The sequence below is a fragment of the Vanacampus margaritifer genome, chromosome 2 (assembly GCF_051991255.1).
Source record: "Vanacampus margaritifer isolate UIUO_Vmar chromosome 2, RoL_Vmar_1.0, whole genome shotgun sequence".
Classification (NCBI taxonomy): domain Eukaryota; kingdom Metazoa; phylum Chordata; class Actinopteri; order Syngnathiformes; family Syngnathidae; genus Vanacampus; species Vanacampus margaritifer.
In genome coordinates, this window is record NC_135433.1 from 46,479,201 (window position 1) to 46,503,559 (window position 24,359).

Here is a 24,359-nt window from a genome sequence, read left to right on the forward strand (position 1 = left end):
GTCTGGAATTGTCTACCGAAATCAGGCTTGTTTCATGCTGGATGGTTGATGGATCACAACTGGTTGTAATGTTGCATTATCATCTTGGACATTTGCAGCGTTGCAACTTAAGTTGACAGTTTTGACGTTTTATTACTTGCAGTGTCACAATGGAAATTTGTAATAATGTTGCTTTTTTGACAGAATCACAACTGACCCGTTCAAGTATTGACATTTCCAGTATTGTTACAACAAGACATTTAAAGGGACAGTGTGTATTATATAGCGCTAGAATATTATTTTAAATAATATGCAAAAAAAAATCATTTATAAATATATATATAGGTCTAGTAATCGCTAATTATATTAAAGAAGTGCAGGAAGCTGACATGTTTCGTCGACATCTTTCTGCTACGGATAGAGAATTTTGCGAACATAGTTAGCCTCTGGTGGTGCTAGCAGCTCGTGTCAGACCCAATGGGTCGAGCGCCGCTTACATACCACAGCTGGGGCCTGCAGGTGGTCATCACTGCTACTTGTGTCCCTCTGCTTTGCTAGCTTTTGCTAGCTTCTCCCGCTAGCCACTCTTGTTAGACGCTCCAGCTAGTTGTTAGCCACTCGAGTGAGTTTTTCAATGTATTGTTTTGGACGTTTAACTCATTCACTGCTATTGACGGCTATAGACGTCCCAAAAATTATTTTGACTATTTCTATTAGTTTAAAAAAAAAAATCATATGAAAACCTAGAAGGAAAGAAATTATTGTAAATTTAGAACAGACATAAAATTTGTGATTAATCATTAGTTAACTAGTGAAGTCATGTGATTAATTACAATTTTAAAAAATGTAATCGCCTGATAGACCTAATTAAAAAAAAAAAAAGGGGCTTTTAATCATAATTAATCGCATGATAATTTTGTATCTGTTATTATTGTACAATAAAAAAAATAGGTTTTCATAAAAAATGAAATTAAATGAAAAATTGTTAAACTAATAGAAATAGTTCACATGAATTTTTGACGTCTATTCTCGTCAATGGCAGTGAATGAGTTAACATATCGTCAGTGGAGATGTTTGGTATCAGGACATCAAATCTCCAAATTGCTCCTGGAAAAATTTGTTGTACACATTGGACACTGATGTTGTCGCACTTTTCTGGTATTGATACAAGACATGTTTGGTATCACATTGGATCTCTTACTAAACATATTTGATGTATCCATATGTGACATTTGCGGTATTGTGTTGCTAGAGGACATTTGCGGTAGCATATTGGACATTGGAAGTATCACATTGCATATTTACAGTTTGGACATTTGCTGCATCATTACTCGTAATGAGCTTTAGTGGGACGGCATGGCTCAGTGGGAGAGTGGTTGTCTCCCATCCGTGAGGTTATGGGTTTGATTCCTCACCCCTGGTGATCATGTCGAAGTGTCCTTGAGCAAGACACTGAAGACTGAACCCTGATTTGCTCCCAGTGGACTTTGCAGCGCCCTGCATGGCAGCAGTTGACCACTGTGTGTGAATGGGTGAATGTGAGGCATTGTGAAGTGCTTTGGGCACTTCTTAACTCATTCCAACGGGTAAATACGTTTTTAATACTTTGTCCTTCACTCCCAAAAATGTATTTACACGTTTTTTTTATGCTAGAGCATACAGAAGGCTTTGATGCAGCTTGTGACATGAAGCGGTCGCTTAAAGCAATGGTAGTTATTAGAAAAACGGCCAGCAGGTGGCAGCAGAGTATAAGGCTGCGTTCAGACTGCAGGCATATGTGACTCCAATCGGATTCCTCCTCAAATCAGATTTTTAGGGCCGACTGTCCAGCAAGGGTCCAAATCCGATCTGGCCCTGTTCAAACTGAGCCATGTTATTGGCCCATCTGACAGGTTGCTGTAGCAACGACGTCAAACGGAGGCGGCGCCCAGCGCATGTAGTGTGACGCTGTTTACTGCTCCGTACTTCCCATTCTTTTCATTTTCTTTCTTTCTTTCTTTTTTTCTCTCTTTCTTTCTCTCGGTTGTGCGTGAGAGGAGCCGAAGGGGCAGTGGAGCCGTCAAGGCGTTTGACAGCCGAGCATCCGAGAAACCGATTGGATATTGACGGGCGCATTGGTTTTTGCGCGCGTAGATATCCGTTCCGAGTGTTTCGAGCATCTTGTCCAAATCGGATATGAAACTACCTCCCGCATTTGGTTTCAATCCGTCCAGCAAAAATCGGATTTCATGTGCTTTGTGACTGTTCAGACTACAAAAGAGCCATCCACATTCAATCTGGATGGGTTAAAAAACGGATTTGGGCTGCCAGTCTGAACAAGGCCTAAGAGATCAACCAGGATCAACAAGCTCTTTTCTCCAGTTTTGTGAATAATGATGAAGCTTAGCTATATTCTAATGCTAATTGATGCAAAACGGAAACAGACACAAATATACTTTTTTTTCCTGATGAAAGAAGATACTCTAATCTTTCTTTTGGTTGGTTCCATGTTTTTATAGCGACAGAACACAATACAGACGCTCCCCTACTTACGAACATTCGTGCTACGAACAACGGTACATACGAACATGTCTGCGCGCATGTCAAAAAATGTTCGGAAAGAGATGCTGTAAGTTCGATTTTGTATTGCGCACCTTTTTCCGAGTACTGTAGTGCTTCTTTCCGCCGCTAATACCGCCGCTTGGCGCTGTGAGAGCTCACCCAGCATTGGAGGCTCAGCAACGTGTCGAGGAGGAGGAAGAAGAAGAAACGCCTGTCGCTCATAGATAAAGCCATCGCACTCTTCGAGCAGCAAGACCCAAATATTGAACGTTGCACAAAGGTTGCAAATCAATTGAATGATGCCATACAGTGCTACCGCATCATTTATGATGAAAAAAGAAGAAAACTGTGCAATCGTCGTTAGATCGCTTCTTTCGGACAGTTTCTAGTAAATCCTCCAAGGAAGATACTCATCAACCCTCATCTTCTTCTCCTCGAAACCTCAACTTCTTCCTACATTGAAGTTACGGAGGAGGAAGTAACTTTTGAAGCCCATTCCAGCGACGACGAAGAACCTCTCATGATATAAAATCCTCCTCTTCCTCCTCCTCCATCAAATCCTTAAGCATCGAGTACATCTTCCAAAAGTAAGTTAAACTTCATTTTATTTATCTTATTACGTACATGTACATACTGTGTGTGTGTCTTTCGCTCTCTCTCTCTAACATACGTAGTACAGTACTGTACGTATTCTCTTTAAACATAAATTATAATACAAAATATAGCACTGAAGCAACTTACGAACAAATTCACCTTACGAACGATCGCTCGGAACGTAACTCGTTCGTAAGTTGGGGAGCGTCTGTATTCTGCGGGCCTTGCAAAATCAGTCGCAATCCAGTAAAACAGCCGGGAGCAAAGGGGGTTGCTTCAGTGAAAATGGCTGCGAGTGAATGAGTTAAAAGCGCAATAGAAAAAGCAGTCTATCTACCATTTCATCACAATGGTCATGTTGAAGACATTCTGCTTCCCCGTATACTTACTGCATGTGAGCGTTTTTTACAATGCATATATAGTACCTCCATTTTTAAACTGACAACTGTATTAGAGCCCAAACAACTTTAAGAAAAAATAAACCTCAGCAATGCGAGTGTGCAATTAGTTGGGACGAAATTCATTCTGCGTTTACTAGGCTGCGGTTGGTGGAGCGAAAGATTAATTTCAGACACGCTTTGTCATCTTATGTTGGTGCGTTCAAGCGTCCCGCTACCTCCCCTCCCATTAGCGACAGGCTCTGTGAAGGCGTCTATTCGTGATAGCGTGAAGCTTGACCCAACCGTTGGATTTTGGCTTTTGTCAAGCAGATTTCCTCAATTCAGACCCAGTGATACGAATATAGGAAATGCGCGTTTCCATGGAGCAGCAGCAGCAGCCAGCCTTTGCCTTCCGTGTTAGGTGGGTGGATAAATGGATTGGCACTTGTGTCTAAAACCCGCTTGCGGTCGCCCCCAGCGCCTCGCTCCATTCACTGAGAAGTGGGGGAGGGGGGGAAGCAGCGGGCTAGCAAGCACACACAAAAAAAAAAAAGCACACACACATAATGTGAGTTTTAATTTGAGCGTTGGGTTTAGTGAATTAATTGCACCGTGCTGCATTCAGGGACGACTGCTTTTGGTGTGTTTACATCTCGTTTCAACCTGACACCCACATGTTTTTTTTTTCCCCTCTCTCAGTCTTTCCATCTGACCATGCGCTCTCTTATATAAAATAAACATTTGCTTTGACTTTCTCTCATGATCCAACCTGCTATGCCGCTTAACTGGTACACACATACCGATTTTTTTATTTTATTTTTATTATTTTTTTTTTTTTTTTATAACATCTTAAGCGAGGTACACACAAGAATGACAACAACAATCGGGCCAAATTTGAACATTTTCTCTACCTCTTATCAAATGTCAGATTATGGAGACCGATTAGCCTGTGATGTTGTGTGTGTAAGGAATGATATTTCCTCGCTTAAACTGCTTGGAAAACTCTGGAGCCAACGATCATAAATCTTAAAACTGTCCAATATTTATGGTGGCAAATCCTTTTGTGAATGGTAAATTGGGCCAAGTCACAGACTAGCATGAAACGGATTGGTAGCCAATCAGGAAGCTAAATCCTCACACTTGACACTACATAGCGACGGAGGCTTAGGATCAAACTCTACCACCTGAGCCATGCCGCCCTCAAGTAGTAGAAGTAGAAGAAATTGCGCCAGATTTGTGACATACTCCAGATCTTACAAATTATTTTCCACTTAAATTCCTCCTTCTGCTTGAGCAGCTGGAAAATTTAGTAAGTAATGTGAGGGATAACCAGTGCAAAATGGCACACTGCAAGGTTAATTTGAGCCACCAACTGTTTTGAAGAACTTAAAATGATCCCTCAGAATATATTTCCTCATTTTTCTAGCAGCTTAATTGCTTAAGGTTTTCTGTCCGCTCATCTTCCCGCTGCTGGAAGCCAATTTGCTGATCACTGCTGAGATTGGAAGTACATCACGCAGTCCATAGAATAAGCTAGGCTAACTCTTAGCTTGTTCGCTAACTGCGTAGCGGTCTCCATGTCATTTTATTGTGGTAAATGTCTCGCATGGACAGAATTTCTAGGCGCACCCTCGGCGTTGAGGGGGTCCGGTTTTGTGGCCTCAACATTGCATCCCTGCTTTTTGCAGATGATGTGGTGCTGTTGGCTTCTTCAAGCCGTGATCTCCAACTCTCACTGGAGCGGTTTGCGGCCGAGTGTGAAGCGGTTGAGATGAAAATCAGCACATACAAATCTGAGACCATAGTCCTCAGTCTGAAAAGGGTGGAGCGCCCTCTCCGGGTCGGGGATGAGATCCTGCCCCAAGTGGAGGAGTTCAAGTATCTTGGGGTCTTGTTCACGAGTGAGGATAGGTTGGAGCGGGAGATCGACAGGCGGTTCGATGCTGTGTCTGCAATGATGCGGACTCTGTATCGATCCGTTGTGGTATAGAAGGAGCTGAGCCGAAAGACAAAGTTCTCGATTTACCGGTCGATCTACGTTCCTACCCTCACCTATGGTCACGAGCTGTGGGTCGTGACCGAAAGAACAAGATCCCGGATAGAAGCGGCCGAAATGAGTTTCCGCCGCAGGGTATCCGGGCTCTCCCTTAAAGATAGGGTGAGAAGCTCGGTCATCCGGGAGGGACTCAGTGTCGAGCCGCTACTCCTCCGCGTTGAGAGGAACCAGTTGAGGTGGCTCGGGCATCTGGTTCGGATGCCTCCTGGAGAGGTGTTCCGGGCATGTCCCACCAGCGGGAGGCCCCGGGGACGACCCAGGACACACTGGATAGACTACGTCTCTCGGCTGGCCTGGGAACGCCTTGGGATCCCGTCGGAGGAGCTGGTTGAAGTGGCTGGGGAGAGGGAAGTCTGGGCTTCCCTGCTAAAACTGCTGCCCCCGCAACCCGACCCCAGATAAGCGGTAGATGATGGATGGACGGATGGATGGATAAATTGCTCGTAAGACACATTATACAAACACTCAACAACTAGATGTCTTACGGCGCTGAATCTAACGTCCGCACAGCTGGCCATCTTGTCACAGGCAGGCATTCTGGTCTGTTGTATTGACTGTGAGCAAAGATGAGTGATCTAAACAAACGTAAACGCTGTTATCTCGCTTCAAACTTGACGGATTTACACACGGTTTGCTTCCTCACAAACTTTAATAAAGTAATAATTCTGGATGGATAGTTATTAACTAAAGGCTTCTATGGATTATTAATTATTAACAAGTATGCTACGCTAAAGAACTAAACCGCTCGATAATCTGTTGATTCTTGGTAAGCCGCTATTTTGAAGCATTTAAAAAACATGTACGATAAAAACACATAGTTATGAACGAGAAAGGCGGAGCGAGATGACTGTGGCAAGATGGCCGCCCCGTGCGGGTGTTGGATTCCATTGGCCAGCAGCGCAGACGAGACATCTAGTCTTTATAGATATCTATGCTCAACTCAACCAGTTGCTCTTATTATTCCATTTCATGTCACAGTCACACAGTTTATGTCTCATCTCAACAACAAGGTGTTGGTGACCACACATTATATATAAAAACAATATTGAACATGGTTAACTTTTATGATAATTGTCATCCCTAAAATCATAATTCTGTGGAGGAAACTTTTTTTTTTTTTTTTTTAGCTTGAAGCTTAATCTAGTTCAAGTCAAATGAGAGTTATTACAAAATGTAATTTATTCTGGAGCATCAGCATAAGTGGTGCCAGACTGAGTACTCTATTTTTGTCTTCTTTCCCACTTCACAACTATACATCATCCAAAATGAGAGGAGCCGTTCCCATTGGCCAGGTAGCAAGTCGCTATGTTCACTCCCACAACGGCGCAAATGCCTCTTTCTAGCCACACGTCTACGAAAATACCAGAAGAAAGAAAACTCCACACATGCGCTCGGTTAGACCGCGCTAGCACTAGACTTAGGCTGGGCACGAAAATAGGTTCCTAAGTGCTCCTGAGATACAAATGACATTGTAGCTATTTTTGTAAACGCGTGAACAGAATCCATGTAACTTTTCAGTATTTAGTGCAACCCGGAGATCATGTTGCTTAATTTAAACCACATTTGGTGACGGACGGCCTGGTTTCCTGCCTGCCATCTGACACATTTATCTCTCGACACATCTGCTTCCCTGTCTATCTGTCGCGCACACACCGCCACATAGACAGTCAAGTAAGTGGCATTACAAGTAAGTCAGACTTAAAAGAAAGCGTGCACATGTGTCACGGAGGCCGCGTGGGAATCCAATCGAGGCCACTGGGCCAGCGCTGCCGGCATCCATTTCCATTTGATATTAATGAATCGCTACAATCCAATCTGTTGGGACATGCGGCTCAATTAAAAAAGTCTTCATCTTAGCTATGATCAGCGCGTGGCAGTGAAGGAGAAACCTGCCGGCTAATTGAAATAGGCGGGGACGTGTCCTACGGCGGCAAACTCATCGCCACAGGTGGACACCGGATGCCTTTGGTCAGGAGTAATAAAAAAAATGTGACTCGTGGTCGTTGACTAGCTTCCTAAACTTAGCGGCACAATTGCCCCCTTGTGACACATTTAAATGACAGACATTATTTTTTTTTTAGCTTGACAGCCGGGGAAAAAAGGCTATCTCTTGTGTGTCTTTACTTGCTTTTAGCATCTGGATTAAGTGCTACTACGTTGACATTTAGAAGTCAGATAACAGTCGACATTTTAAATAAAGTGGCTTCCTTTAGAAGCATGATTATTTGCTAAGAACGTTTCAGACACAATATATAGCTATAAGTTAGCATTAGCGTGTGAACTTATCTCTTGAAATGAAATGAAATGTTCCATTCAACAAATCCAAAGGAATACTGTATCACAGTCCCACTTTAGACACTATTTAACAGTTACAAAATGTTAATGTAGGGCTAACACAGCTGTATTTAAAAATAGGATAGAATAATATTTTTTAAAAAGTAGCTTGCTAGCTTGAGCTTTAAATCCTGAAATGTCAAAAATACCATCAAACATCCTGTAATTTAAAAAAAACCTTCAGAGGAATACGAGGGCGTTTGAAAAAACTCATTAACTATGCAACATTTCAGTCATTATCATTAGCTGTTACTAGCCTTTAATATTGAGCTAGGCTACAGCTAGCATTGATTTATTTAAGGAGAAAAAGGGGGTAGCTTGTGAGCTAGCTAAGGTTAAGATGTCTATTAATGTTTAAAATTGTTCAGAGATTAAATAAAAGACCCCAGACAAATACGCTGCACTTAAAGAAACCACAGTTTTACACAATTTTTGTACCTTAGGTGGAAATTAGTGTGTTTAGGGGGTAAATTAGCTCAGCGCTCAGTAACCCAGTCAGTAATGTCCAAAAACACTTAACCTCCTTTAATTTGCAAAAACAAACAGATTCTTCATGTCATTATCTCACAGTTTAACCCTATTTTTGTACACTGTAAACATTAGAAAACAGTAATACAAGGTTGACACGGCTTTAGCTATTAGCTATTATTGAATGTTTGAAGGATTTAATTAGCTAATTTGTTTGTTTAAAAAAATGTTTCCATTTTAACCCTTTATTCCCTAATTTAAGATTAGGGCAAAATTTGGCTTTTTGGGATTTAGGGGTATCACTTCGAAAAATCACAATAGCAAAAACTGTCAGTAAACTATTTTGAATTTAAGAAAAATAATCAATCAAATGCACTGCTACATTTAACTTTTTTTTTTGTTTTACTGTATTTGTTTCATGTTAGAACTGGATTTTGAATGTACAAACACACTTTGGCCAATGGAAACAAGAACACAGGAAAAAAATCACTGCTTTTTTTTTATCCAAAAATCTGTTCTGTCAGAACTTACACTAGACATTGTGTTAGTCTTTGAAACAATTTATTTGTTGTTAATGCAGAGATGTACTGCACATTTTTCACATTGTATTTCAGTCTTGAAGTCCTTGCACGCGGCACATCGACGGCAATTTTCCTCCTTGACAGGCCAATGGCCGATTTGGTCAAAATGGACATCTGCACTCTGATAAACTCGAACAAATCTTGGTGGTGGCGGGGATGGGGGTAAGGAGGAGCTAGGAGTTGATGGCCTTCCCCACTTTCTTGCTGTTCCAACTTCAACCAAACCCTGAGCAACCAAACCATGAAACTTTAGATCCAGTGTTATCCTGGTAAAGGAGCCATGCATTGATCACCGCAACAAACATGAAGTGCCAGAAAAGTATCAAATACCAGCGACGGGTCCTGATGGGAAATTTAAAATGCGAGATGCAAGATGCGCATCCAGCATATCAACACCTCCCATGGAAGCGTTTTACTCTTTGATGATGTTCGGTTGATCTATGTAGGTGTACTCTTTTTTTTTTTTTTTTTTTTTGTACTTGTCCCAGCGCCTAGCTTTTCCCAAAGGCTGTGGTTAGGCATATGTTGACATTAAACTGACTGCTTTCGTGTCTTGCCATTTCAAACAAACTGTGTTGTGTTGGATAATCGTAGGATAGGATCCAAGGCCTTTCTTGGACAGGTCTTTGTCAGATATCAGGTTGCACTTGGACATTTTTTCCTCACAGTTCCTGTGTAGTAGATTCCCATCCATCCATCCATCTTCTTAACCGCTTAGTCCTCTCAAGGGTCGCGGGGGCGCTGGAGCCTATCCCAGCTGGCTTCGGGCAGTAGGCGCGGCACACCCTGAACTGGTTGCGAGCCAATCGCAGGGCACACAGAGACAAACAACCACCCACACTCACAATCACACCTATGGACGATTTGGAGTGTTCAATGAACCTGCCATGCATGTCTTTGTCGTGGGAGGAAACCGGAGTACCCGGAAAAACACAAGCACGGGGAGAACATGCAAACTCCACCCAGGAAGGCCGAAGCACGGACTCAATCCCAGGTCCTCTGCAATGGGAGGCGGATGTGCTAATCAGTCACCCACCGTGCCGCCCTAGTAGATTCCCTTTGCCAATAATTTCTCAATGAGGGGCATGGAAGGGATGAAATTGTCAGCAAAAATCAGGAAATTTACTTTCTCTGCAAGCAATTAGCATAACTTCACTACAATGTCTCCACCAACTCCCAACTGACCCTTTAGTATACTGCTTTATGCCACCAAATTTACCTGTGTACGGCACCATCATTTCATCAATGGATTGTTTTTGACAAGGAGCTTTAGTCAGACATTGAATAGTCAGACAAAGAATCCCAAAAATGGTCTCAGTTTCCAAAGTCGATCCGTTTTTACTTCTTCATTGGCCATTTCGTTGTCTACAAAATGGATGACAGAGAGTAGCCGGTTGAATCGGTTGCGACTCGTGATGTCTGCCACAGGCCCATAACAAACTTCACTTTCCCAGTACTGATCTACTCCAGACATTAGAATAATCACATCCTGAGATACATTCCTAAAACATGTTCTATATTTCCTTTATTGAAGTGTCTACACATTTCCCGTGCTTTTAGTATGTTCTCCGATATTTTCCCCAACATATCAAGGGAAACAAAGTGGCGAAAATAAACCAGTGGTGCGTCTGTTGTGGCATCCTGGCATGACTCAACAACACGTCAGGTAACTCAAAGACTTTATTTTGCCACCTGCTAGTTTTTGTGGCACAATTAGGGTCTAACTGTGGGCTCGCAATCTCTGTAAATTGCACATATTCGGACGAGTCATTGGACGAATCATTGGACGAGTCACTGTCTTGGGCAGAAGATTCACCACCCTCACTTTCATGTGGTTGAAACAATTCATCAGAATCACTATCGCTGTCCAATTCTGCGCCAAAGTCACTATCATCAGCTTCAAGTTGTTCCAATACATAATCTGTTGTATTCCCTGTCCTAAAGAGTAACTGGCAATACTCTCTGAAAAGACATAGGTATTTATTAGTCCTTGTACCAGTGTATTCAGACCAGAAAGACTAAGACTAAAGACTAAAGGGCTTTAGTCCACTTGTTTGGCCCGGACCAAAAGCGGACTTTCTCTTTTTTCGTTTGGTGCGGTTCATATTCACACTGTGCTTTTTGCAAGTGGACTATATTGCGTAATCACGTCGACCCGCGTGACGATCTGTTCTCCCATTGGACAGAAATGATGAGGGCTTGAACGCATAACCAAACCCAGAAATAGAGGAAAACATGGAATTCCGACGTGCTGCTTTACGGCGCTACATATTTGTGACGTTATTAGATGCAAGATATTTGCAAGCGTCGAGGGCAGCTCATTCAACGGAGGTTCCGCGACAATTTGGAACGCGTCGTCGATTGCGTGCAGTAACCGGAGGAGCAGTTGCGCTCTGCGTGCCCCGCCCCCACCACAGCATGCTGACGGCAGCGTGGCTAAACAGACTACGGATGATTATAAATGAATTTAGCACAATATTCACTACCGGGCAATATTTCCCCCTGCGATGCTTGGCTACGGTGGCTTGTTAAGACCAAAAAGGCGCATACGTCATGCCGTTGGAGGGGATCAGCCGTCGTTTGTATTCAGACTGGGAAGCGAACCGCACCGAGTGTGTTTGGAAGTGGACCGAGACCACCTCAAAAAGCGGGTCTCAGTCCGCACCAGGATTCGTTTGTGTGTATTCAGACATGCACAATAGGTCCGGATCAGCGTGGGAAACGAACTCTGGTCTGTTAAAAGCAGACCAAACAGTGCAGGTCTGAATACACCCTTAGTAAAATATATTACACAAATTAACTTTAGCCAAATATAAGACTGTCACCATTCTCTGTGTCACCAGAACCAAAGTGGCTGACTTTTTTTTTTTAACCCATACACCCAGAGTGTCATTTTTAACCATTCTCAAAATATAGATATATAAAACATACTTCTAGGCATATATTCTACATTAACTCTTTGACTGCCATGGACGTTAAAAGACGTCAAGTAAAAACCTACGGAGGGCCGCCAATGACGTTAAAAGACGTCATCCAATTTTTTTTTTTTTTTGGGGAATCGGGTGGAGGGAAGCCTTGGGCAGTTGTGGTGAAAGTTTCAAGCAGATCTAGTTAGCCTAATGACTATTTTTGGCCCCGAGATGGCAGCAATGACTCTCTTTTGACAAGATTGGGTAGGCGTCAGTAGAAGACGTGAGGCGGAGCTAGAGGGGACAATGGCTGGGGAAGGGAAGAGAACATGGCGACCGGTTGCAAGCGGCTCACGCTCGAGCAGTTTTTTTCAAAGACGAAAAGCATCGACCAACGCTAAAGAGCACATTGATGACGACAATGATCATCATCGATGATGATGATGGTGACTCCGAGGTTGGAAGCGTTGACGCGGCAGTAGAAGACGTGAGGCGGAGCTAGATGGCTGAGGAAGCGAACAATGGCGACCGGTTGCAAGCAGCTCACACTTGGGAATTTTTTTCAAAGACGAAAGGCATCGACCAACGCTAAAGAGCACATTGATGACGACGATGATCATCATCGATGATGATGATGGTGACTCCGAGGTTGACGCTGAAGTTGCAAGCGTTGACGCGGCGGCTATGACGACGTCATAAAGGTTCACCGGCTAGCGATGCTAACACCGGAAAACGCGGAGCACAAACGAGCACGCTCAGGCGGACGTTCAATCGGACGACGAAGAGTGCCCCGAGTCCAATGCATATTCATCGGAGGAGTGGGTACAGTCTGCTACTTGCTATTCCCCGGAAAAATAGGCCGTCAAGAAAGTGTAACATCTGCACGCGAAAGGAGCCATCGCACGTGAAACTAATCTGTTGTGCAAATCCTGCTGCGTCTCCTTGCACGCATGGGAGCGTTACAAAAAGAAAAACTGTATTTGAAACATCCACATAATTGTAAATAGTACCACAGTTGCACACATTTGTAAATAGTTTGCGAAATTGTTTTGTCAAATTGTTACACTGTTGAATGGAAATAAACGTATTTTGCAATCTAAAAACACTTTTTCATTGTTGGTGGTGGTGTATTACAGAAGTAAAGCACTATTTAGGTGTTTGTGGCATCATTCATGGGCAAAAAGAAGTGTAGAATTCACTAGAGTGCATGAAATAACATTGTTTCACAAAAAGCTCTTTTTCTCTGCTTTTTGTTTCAAAACAGCATTTTGGTGAAACTAACCATTTTCTATTGTTGATTACTGAAGAACGGAATAAGGTAGAAACAAACTTTTTTTTCTGATGAAAGATGAGAGTTCAATCTTTCATTTGGTAGTATGTGTGTTTCCATAGTCCAAACACAACATTTTCTGTGGACCTTGAAAGATCAGTTAAAATGCTTAAATCGGCTGGCACTGGCGACATCCCGTTTCTGAAAACGTCTGGCAGTCAAAGAGTTAACAAAAAAACTAAAATTTTACCAAGTGATGGTTTGCTGAGAAGATGGATTTGTTTGGATAGATTTCCAGCTCAACAAAGCAGCATGTTGCCAGCCATCTTGTTACTACCACTCATGTGCAATATTCATCCACTAGATGGCTCCATGCAGCGGTCAGAAGTGGCAGTCTGGACATGAGAAGTTAAATTTGCACCCCAAAAAATAATAATGTCTTTGTTATTTGAGTAGCAGAATTTATAGGGGCGAAATTTGACCCCGTGGGTTCTTCAGGGCTAATGTAATTTTATGAGGTATTAAAATTATTATTATTATTATTATTATTATTATTATTATTAAAACATTTTACATAAGGTATTGAAATTCTGAACTTACATCACGAGTTAAAATGGCGGTCGTACTTGGTGAAATGACGCTCTCCGCTCATTGAAAAGCATTGTACTTTGGATCGTCGTAATTTGAGTTGTGAGGATTATTTTGATTTCAAAATGTGATGAAATATCATTTGACTACAAATCTGCCTGGTTTGTATGCTAGTCATTGGCAAAAAGCAATACAATACACCATTTGTGTTCACCGTGTAAAGGAAGCATTTGCATTACGTTGCATTGCGGAAACATCAGAAATGTGTGTGTCTACAATGTACTGTATATTATTTAAAAACAGCTGTTAGTTATTGGCTTTATTCACCTAACTGCAAAGTTTGCAGTGCAAACTTCACGTCCTTCTGTGTAAATATATAAAGCGCTATATAAGTCCAGTCCATTTTACCATACATGCACTTTTAAATATTTGCCTCTGCCTCACTTTTGATTTTGCTTTGATTGCTGAGCCAAATTACTTAATGTTTCAGGTAACATTGTTCAGGTAACAACATTCGTCTAAAAGTTGAAACGTTACATTATTCCAGTCCAGCAGCATCACATAAATGAGTTGGTGTTCTTTAGCTTGCATTAAAGTCACTAATGTGTCCACGCAGGAGGCCAACGCACATATACCGAGCTGTGCTCAAATGGCAACTGCTGTGCTGTGGTTGCTGTTGGCGGCGTTGGGAGTGTAGGTGGAGGTGTGTGGGAGAGGCTGCATGTAATTAATTCAGCCTTCCTGCAGCCACTTTGCAACAGTGCTTCATGTACACAATGAAGAGCCAAGCAGGAAGACATCAGCCTCTCACGTAACTCACTCATGGCGGAATAGAAAAAAAATATCAAAAGGCACTAAGTAGTGCTAAGACCACTGCCAAGCTTGAATTTGTAAAAAAAAAAAAAAAAAGAATTATAAAAAAAAAATATATAGTATATGGAATGCCATATTTGTGATTGTTTGTCTGACAACTGAGTTTAGGATATATAAGTGGCTGGCAAGCTAGCTAGCTTAGCTCGTAGCAGTTGCTGAGATCTCAAATAACCAGACGTGGCAAAAGTACTCAACATCTGTACTTAATTTCATGTGTTGGAGTAGTTTTGAGGGGCCAGACATTCCGAGGCCTTTAACCACCTAAATTCTGACCAATGCCACCAACCTCTTCCCAAAATAAAGTGAAATTAAGTAAATATAGACATAAACATTACAATAGAGATGTATTGATTGTTGTAATTTACTTATGTCTACATGTCATGAAATGGGACTTGGTATTGAACCCTGTGGAACTCCATATTGGGTACTATGCTGTATACCTGACTACACTTTAACTGAATTTCCACTCACACACGATACACTATACCTAGCCTGGAAATCCAGACTGTATTGTGGACATTTTATTTTCATTTTCAGGATTTTTTTTTTTCAATTTTTTTTTGTCCTGCCTTTTTTTATTCAATTTTCTGCCTGTGTCTGAAATTGACATATTATGCTTTTCCTCTTCTTTTTTGAACATTTTATGGTCATTTTTTGGACATTTTAACTTGGTAGTTTTTAAAACGTTTTTATCTACCTTTTGTCTCTCTTTTTAAAAATATGGACATTTTGGGAATATTTAATCATTTTATAAATCTTAATAATTGCTTAATTCAAAGAATATTTTATCTAAAAAAAATTAAATATATATATTTTTATTATAATTTCTACAATTTTTTTAGAGACCCACACACAGGGAGCCACAGGAGAGGGACTAAAGATCCACATATGGCTCCAGAGTTGCAGGTTGCAGACCCCTGCATTACACAAATACACTGCATCACATTCTGATCCATTTCTTCCATTGCGTCTCTGTTACAAAATCAGGTTACCAAAGCATCATAAACAGCCCAGCATGGCCTTGAAGTGGCAACCCTGCCTGCAGCCTTTTGTGGCCACTGTGTTTGCAGTGAAGGCTATTTTAGCAGGATGCCGCTTCACTGCTCCTTCCGGGTGTCTCTCGCCACCGCCACGCACTCACACACGCAAGCACTCATACACACAACACAAACGCACTCATGCTCTCACTGTCCTCGCTTCCACAGCTTACAGGAGAGCTTCTGCGTGGGCCGGCGCTTGAGTCTCTGCCATGTGACGCCTTCTATCCTCAAACACACACTCTCAATGTGCAAACACACACACATGGGCCAATAGGGGCTCATCCCATTACATGTCAAGGGTTGTGCCACACAAATATAGGATGTCAAAAACACACAACTTTGCTTATGTATGTGTATGATTTTGCACACTAGCTTGGCTGAAGTATTTTTTTAAAAAGCACATGTAGACAAAAATATCATTTTATACTATTTGCCTTCAGTATTGCTTGTTGTGTAGGTGCAGATGTGAGTATAGCAATGCCTGCCAGGTGTATTATATCCATACGTACGCCGGATGTACAGTATATTCATTGTTTAGAAAAAAACAACCGTATATTTATAGTTCTTCTCCTTGCCAAATGCAAATTGTGCCCCACCACCATTCATTTGTTCCAAACGTGGCTTACGTCATGTGAAAAATGCATATGTATTATCCATGCTTTTCCCACAAGACGAAGAAACCTTAATCATTCATGGCAGGACTTACACCGCTTTGTTTAGGCTTTTTTATTTTTTTGTCTTTGAATACACCATGGACTAAAGTGTTCACCTTCACAGAACAAAGAGAATCTTTGTTTGTCCCTGTTCCATATTCTATTTTCTACGGCAGGCTAACAGCATACGAGTAACAAGTGACAATGATGTCTCGTCCGTCTTTTAGGATCCTGGCAACGGCAGGAGCGCACATGAACATCCCCGTGGACCTTCGCACTCTGAGGGCCGTGCGAGTCTTGAGACCCCTCAAGCTCGTCTCCGGCATCCCCAGTGAGTCATTTACTACACTTACTCTGTTTCATAACAATAAGTGACTGACTGAGGCGCAGCTCTCTGCCAAGGCTTAATTAAGACAGGCGTGTCCAAACGTTTTCCTCAGATTTTTATTTATTTATTTAAATTTTAATCAAAGTTAGAGTGTGGTTCATAAAATCCTTAATTAAATTAAGTATATGTATATATGTAATTTTATTTTATTTTAATAAGTATTTATTGTATTTGTATACATTATCTAACATTTTCCAAATTTGGGATTTTGCTATCCTTTTTCTATCATATATGTAATTTCTATATGATTTTGTATCAAGTCATGATTTGTGTTTGTTTAGTTTTTTATTTGGTTTTGCTTCATGTTATGTCCTGTTTCTTGGTGTTCATGTCTTTGCTTGTTATGGTTTTGTGTCCACCTGTTTGTCAACCCTTGTGTCTACCAATCAGATCCCTCAGCCATGTGTGTCGTGTCCAGGTGTTTCGCATCTGTCTCGTTAACTTGCTTGTATTTAAGCCAGTTTCAATGTATCGTCACGAGTTTCTTACCTTTTAGGCCGTTCGTCCAGACGATTGCGCGGTTTCGGAGCTTGAAACCGATCACTTTTGAAACCGGGCTCCAGAGTGGAAAGATTTCAAAACGCGCCGTTCTTCTTCTACGCTTTCCGTTAACTCCCTGTGGCTGCGCTACAGCGCCACTCCAGACTTGGCATATACATTACAGCCGTTAAACGTCCTCGGCGTCTTCTTTAGGACACACGCAAGTCTTGAAATGTTTCTGTGTGTACGAAATTTGTTTGAGGAACGAAGCCGGCTTTGCTTCCGTCTTAGTTCCTTGTTTCTCTTCAGTCCTGGTTAGATCATTTGTGTGCTTTCGCTCATCGTGCTAGTTAGTTGTCCTCTATCATGTCTATATAAATGAGTGTTTGTTTCTTTGAATATGTTTAGTTTTTGATAGTTTCAACTAGTGATGGCAAAATGAGGCTTTCTTAAGCTCTGAACCTTTTATGAACCACTGTCATAAAAGGGTTTACCACCCGAAGCTTCATTCAGCACCCTTGGGTGGCCTCTAGTGTCAGCAGCGATAATTGTACATTTGGGTTTATCATCCAAAAGAACTATGTGACACGCTTTTGGGGAAAAATAAATAAATAAAATGTTATTATAATAATAATGATACAATCAAACCTAACATCACAATTTTTAATGTGGCAGTTACTCAAATGACTTGGCAATGCAACTGTGTTCTTTTGAATTTGTAATTTGTACCCCATCGCAGAAATTACACCCATGAAGCAACACTTTAAAAAAAAAAAGGCTTTGAATTTTGGATTGTCATTCATATTTCTTTTGAGATTGTGTTTGGTGTATACTGAGTGTTTGACATTGTGTACTGCTTAGTGCACTGAATGTAACTCAAGTTGTTTTTATTGTTGGAACAACATTTTCATCACAGAAGGGCCCGGTCGATTTTTTTTTTTCAGCCTTAGATAACAACATAATTGGTAAGCGATCATTGGATGACGTCACCACTGGCAACGCGATCTCAGACTTTATTATTTAACAAGTGGGAATTAACTCATTCACTGCCATAAATTCATAAAAATAAAAGATTATTAAAAATTAGGGGCAGCAGGCGATTCAAATTTTTTATTGTAACTAATCGCATGACTTCACTAGTTAGCTCACGATTAATCACAATTTTTTTTATCTGTTCTAAATGTACAATAAAAAAATTCTAGGTTTTCATACTATTGTCAACAAAAGTGGAAACAATGTTAAACTAATAAAAGTAGTTAAAATTAATTTTTGACGTCTGTAGCCGTCAATGGCAGTGAATGAGTTAATTGGTTTCGGTAGCGCTGCAAAGATGATGCATAATATCAACACAAATCAAAGGTCAATTAAAAAAAAACACAATCATTTTCATTTATATAGCTCTTTCATAAGTGTCATTCTACATTGTTGTGTATGTGATTATTTACATACGAGTTGGAGACACTGAGTTCCTTCCGATTATGTGCTCAACAGCACTTTAGGTGATTATTCATTATAAACCACTGCAGTGCTAGTTTTTGTTAACAGACTAAATTCATCCCACATTTCCCCACAGGCCTGCAGATTGTGCTGAAGTCCATTATGAAGGCCATGATCCCACTGTTGCAGATCGGCCTGCTCCTCTTCTTCGCCATCCTCATGTTCGCCATCATCGGCCTGGAGTTCTACAGCGGCAAGCTTCACCAAACCTGCCTGCCGTCCGTCGACATCCTCGGTAGGCTCCCGTTTGCCGACGCACGCCTCTCGTGCTGGCTCTCCTTAAATTGTGCAGGTGTATAATGCAGTGGGTTACATCGTGATAATTATGTGTCAGAAAATGAAACGCCAGAGAACATTTTGGAATGCTGGTGGGCGTGCACATGTTTCGACGGTGACACGTGTCCACACATTAGCGAGTGTTTTGATCATGTCTTTGCATCCCACGGTCCATTTTGCAACTCTGTTTAATTAACTGCTGCTCTTGAGTTTGAAAGCAGACCATTTATGTGCTATTGGAACATTTCGGCTATTAGATTATCCATCTATCCATTTTCTATGGTGCTTGTTCTCAATTGGCTGTTGAGTGAGCACAGCGGATTTTTGGGTAAGAGGTGGAGAACATACCTGAAGTACATGCAAACTCCACACAGAGAGGCTGCAAGCTGTGATTTAAACCTTGAATCTCACAAGTGTAAAGCAGACAAGCTAACGAGGTCACTGTGCTGCCTGGAGTTGAAATAATGGCCTCAACCAGGTGTTTTTCTTGATTCACACAGAACTCATTAACTACGAACTAAGAATTGGAATCCTGTTTACTGGCCAAATATGTTAAAAACACATAATAAATGTCACCAGTAGTTTGAGACAATCTTGTACTACTACTACTACTGGAAAAAAAAAGAAAAGAAAGAAAACTACTACTGCTTTACTGGCTTTTAGTTCAGCATGAATTGTGTGGTCCTCGTCCTTTGTGATTAATCGCGAGTTAACTAGTGAAGTCATGCGATTTAGGACAGCGGTCTGCAACCTGTGGCTCTGGAGCTATATGTGGCTCTTTACTCCCTCTCCTGTGGCTCCCTGTGTATCTCGAAAAAATAATTGTGAAATTATTATTATTATTATTATTATTATTATTACTTAAATATTTGTATTTCTAGATAAAATATTCTTGAAATGAATTAAAGATTTGTATAAAAAAAAAACTAATTATAAAATATTTAAAAATGTCCAAATTTTTTAATTGTCAGAAACAGTGAGACGAAAGGTAGATGAAAACATTTTAAAAACTACCTTAAAATGCCTAAATGGTGACCATAAAATGACCAAAAAGGAAGAGGAAAAGCAGAAAATTACAATATAATGTCAATGAAATTGCAAAAAAGGGCAGACATTTTTTTTTTTAAAAAGGCAGGAATGAAAACATTTGAAAAGTAATTATGAAATTCCCAAAACAGAAGAAATCCCTAAAATGACCATGAAATGCCCACAAAATTGCCAAAATAGTCCGAAAATTGATTTAAGAAAAAGCAGGAAAGAAAATTTTCAAAAAGTAACGATAAATGTTCAAAAACAAAAGAATAAATCCCAAAGATTAACATAAATGTCCGCAGAATTGACAAAAATGTCAGAAATTGATAGTAAAAAAAGAGGCAGAAATAAATGTAAAAAAAAAATAGCCATGCATGTCCAAAAAGAAGGAAAAAAAGAAGAAAATTACCATAAGATGTCCATAAAATTGCCAAAAATGTAAGAAATTTGACAGAAAGGCAGAAAATCTCAAAATGTATAAAAACGAAAATTAAAAAAAAATATATATATATATATATATATATATATATATATATATATATATATATATATATATATATATATATACAGTATATATATATATATATATATATATATGAAAGGTAGAAGATGTTTTCCAAGTCAGAATGACATCATTTGACTACCCGTGTGTCCTTCTGTGTATATTGAGGACCCCAATGAGGTCAGTGCTCTACGAATCTAGATTCATAGTAACACTCAGGTGCTCTTTTCTTAGACAATGAAACGGTGGACTCGTCCGAGTTGGCGTTTGCGTGCGGCATACGGAAGTGTCCGGAGAGATACGACTGCAACGACACGTGGATCGGCCCCAATGACGGCATCACGCAGTTTGACAACATCCTGTTCGCCGTCCTCACCGTCTTCCAGTGCATCACCATGGAGGGATGGACGGCTGTTCTCTACAATGTAAGTGTGTAAAGTATAGAAGATATTATGCATATATATGGATTAGGGCTGTTAAAATTAAAGTGTTTACTCTGGAGATTAATTTAAACCTATTAAAACGTTTTGTTGTTGTAATTAACTTAGTTAACTCAGTGTGCAGCCAAACTTGGTGGCGTCACTAGTGGGAAGACAAACACGAACTATAGGGGATTTACTTGCTTGATGCATATTGGAGAAAGTAATTTATGCACTTTACAGAGCCAAATTCAAATAACATTAGTTGCTCGCCTTTGGCGTATCATCTCAGAGCAAAATTTCCTGCTCCTGTTACAAAAAGTATATCGGAAAAAAAGTAGAAGCGAAAGTAGAAAAATGTGATTAATCACGATTAATCTTGATTAGTTATGTAAAATTGTGTGTTTAATTAGTTTAAAAATAATAATTTGTTTGACAGCACTAATATGGATATAATTTATTAAATTGGTATATTATTAATTGCAATTAAAATGTCATGGCACAATTTGATTACAACTTTATTTAATTTACGATCCGAATTAGCTATATGTTATATATTTTATGTATATTTTTTGTGATGTCAAAATGTACAAATATATAATGCATCATATTTGTGCTTAATATTTAATAGTTATTATCAGAGATGGGTGCGTCAATAAATGTTGCCGGTCCGTCAATCGTCAACGGTCAGCAACTATAAGCCGTACCTAAGTCATCATTATTTTATTTGGTTATGACAATTACATTAACGGATAAAAAAAAAAACATTTTCTTCAGTACTTAGTCCGTTAGTTTATTCGTTAGCAAAATGGACGTCCGTCATTGACGGATAATCAGACCTGCTTTTGTACTTTTTTTTTTGCATTTTTGCATTTTTGCATTTTTGCTCCAAGAAATTAATTGATTTAAGTCGATTAAGTAGCAAACATGACAATTGTGACGGATGGAAAACCAATTCCGTCAATGATTATTTTGTCAGTTTTTCAAAGGTTCCTGTCATTTGTTTGCAAAACAGGCGTCCATCATTGATGGATTGATGGACCTTGCATCAATTTTGACGAAGTGCCCACCTCTGGTTATTATCATTACAAAATGTTATTAATGTTTGTTCAGTACACTACTTATGTTCTTCTTTGCAATCACAAACAAATTTGTATGATTATTGCCAGTAATTTAAAAGTTGCAATTTATATTTAATACAGAGCAAAAAATGAATGCACTTTAAAAAGAGAATTGTTGAACCAATTTAAGATTACAAATTGAATTATTGACCAAATTGGTAACACACGATTGAATTAAATTATAAAAGTCAATATTATATATATATATATATATATATATATATATATATATATATATATATATATATATATATATATATATGTGTTGTTCCGATACCATTTTTTGGCCCCCCGATACTGATTCCGATACCCAGTTTTGCAGTATCGGCCGATACCGTACAGATACCTAGTTTCTTTTTTTCCCCAACATGAAAAAGCTGACCTGCCTTTGGTTCAGAGCATTTAAGGGCCAATAGGATATCTTGGCTCGGCATGCAGTGAACACATCACACATCAGTGAATGTTGTGCACGAGCAAGACACAAGATGCTGCATCCAAAGTTTTATGTTGACTTCGGAAATAATGTTATCGGCATTACTTGTACTTGCCAACGCCGATACCACTGTTTTAATGCAGTATTGGGGCTTCTCCCGATACCGGTATCGGAACAACACTAGTGAGTGTGTTTATATACTTTTTTTGTGGCAATATTGGTGCTGTCCGATTAAATTTAAAATTATCCAAAGTGAATGTAAGTTTAATATATAAGTTTAATTAATTATGAGTTAATTAAATTTAATATATTCACGTGAATTAAGTTAATCCAAAATTTATCCAAAGTAATATATTAAATTTAATTAACTCTAAACTTAACCAATTGAAGCAATTTTATAAAGTTGGTCAACAATTCAATTTGTAATCTTAAATTGGTTCAACAATTCTCTTTTTAGAGTGTGCTACCTGACTAAAAAGTGGTAAGTATTTGGCTACAGAGGAATTATATTTGAAACATAAAATGTGAACTATTGTGTTTGTTATTTGATAAATGTCATTTTAGACTAATGATGCTTTGGGCTCCGCATGGAACTGGATGTATTTCATCCCACTCATCATCATTGGCTCCTTCTTTGTGCTCAACCTGGTGCTGGGTGTCCTCTCCGGGTGAGTGTGACCAATCCAGTTCACTCCAGATTGTATATGGTAACTCATAATATGAGTTAAGCAGCAAAATCTAGCTGTTTTTTTTTTTAACTCATTCACTGCTATTGACGACTATAGACATCAAAAATTTTAAAAACAACTTTTTTTTCATTTAATTTCATTTTTTTATGAAAACCTAGAAAACAATTTTTATTGTTCATTTATAACAGATATAAAATTTGTGATTAATTGTGAGTCAACTATTGAAGTCATGCGATTAATGGCGCTTACAAATTTTAATTGTCTGACGCCCCTTATTTGTAATAAATAAAAAAATTAAGGGCGATTAAATTTTTTTTATTGTAATTAATCACAAATTTTATATCTGTTCTGAATGTACAGTAAAAAAAATTCTAGGTTTTCATACTTTTGTTAGCAAAAGTGGAAAAAAATGTTAAACTAATAATAGTTAAAAATAGTTCAAATGAATTTTTGACGTTTATAGCCGTCACTGGCAGTGAATGAGTTTTAATGTTTTTTTTCATGATATTTTCAATACATCCCTGCTCAGAGAGTTTGCCAAGGAGAGGGAGCGGGTGGAGAACAGGCGGGCCTTCATGAAACTGCGGAGGCAGCAGCAGGTGGAGCGCGAACTGAACGGCTACCGCGCCTGGATAGACAGGGCAGGTACTGCAACTTTACACCTGCAACTGCCATCCACCATTTTTCTCATCCTTTTCGGATACACGCCGGGCGTCTGCGCTATAGGGCTGCACACACAAGCGCTATAACGCCGTCTGCACTGGCCATCTCCCACGCAAGTAGAGGGTGAGAAAAAGGTGATACTGACTCACTGGTTTACAGTAAATGTGCGCACATGTATGCATGTGAATTGTGTGCGTGTGCTTGTTGGTGTGGTGAGTGTGGGAAGCGAGAGTGAGAGATATTGCGAGCAGTGAGGAATGAATAAGAGCTGCTTCTCTCGAGGAGGTCACGCGGGCCTCGCTCCTAAAATCGGAACCGCGGCCACTCAATGTGTGCTGTATTTCCTTAAATAGATTAATAGGCACTTGCCCCGATTACAGTAGTCATTATTTGTAACATTCACAAATTAACTGTTCGGAGGGGGGGGGGGGGGGTGTCAATGATTATAATTACTAGCACTGGTAGTGTATTGGTGCATGCTGCTGGGCGGCAGTGGCAAGCAAAGACAGGCATACATGGCCCCATATGTATATAAACAGCAAATGGCAAAATGTTCCTTCTGTGAAAAATCCCATGGGGCATTGCTGTTAAAG

The 24,359-nt window shown here is 39.9% G+C and overlaps 1 protein-coding gene across 1 annotated transcript in view; it reads left to right on the forward strand.

Moving 5' to 3' along the window:
* The window catches only part of cacna1eb (calcium channel, voltage-dependent, R type, alpha 1E subunit b), an 83,883-nt gene that overhangs the window by 22,656 nt on the left and 36,868 nt on the right, over window positions 1–24,359 (forward strand). The window contains exons 6-10 of the mRNA XM_077559744.1: window positions 16,494–16,597; window positions 18,708–18,866; window positions 20,676–20,866; window positions 22,979–23,082; window positions 23,633–23,748. Of these exons, the coding sequence (XP_077415870.1) occupies window positions 16,494–16,597; window positions 18,708–18,866; window positions 20,676–20,866; window positions 22,979–23,082; window positions 23,633–23,748 (674 nt within the window). The remainder of the gene's footprint in view (window positions 1–16,493; window positions 16,598–18,707; window positions 18,867–20,675; window positions 20,867–22,978; window positions 23,083–23,632; window positions 23,749–24,359) is intronic.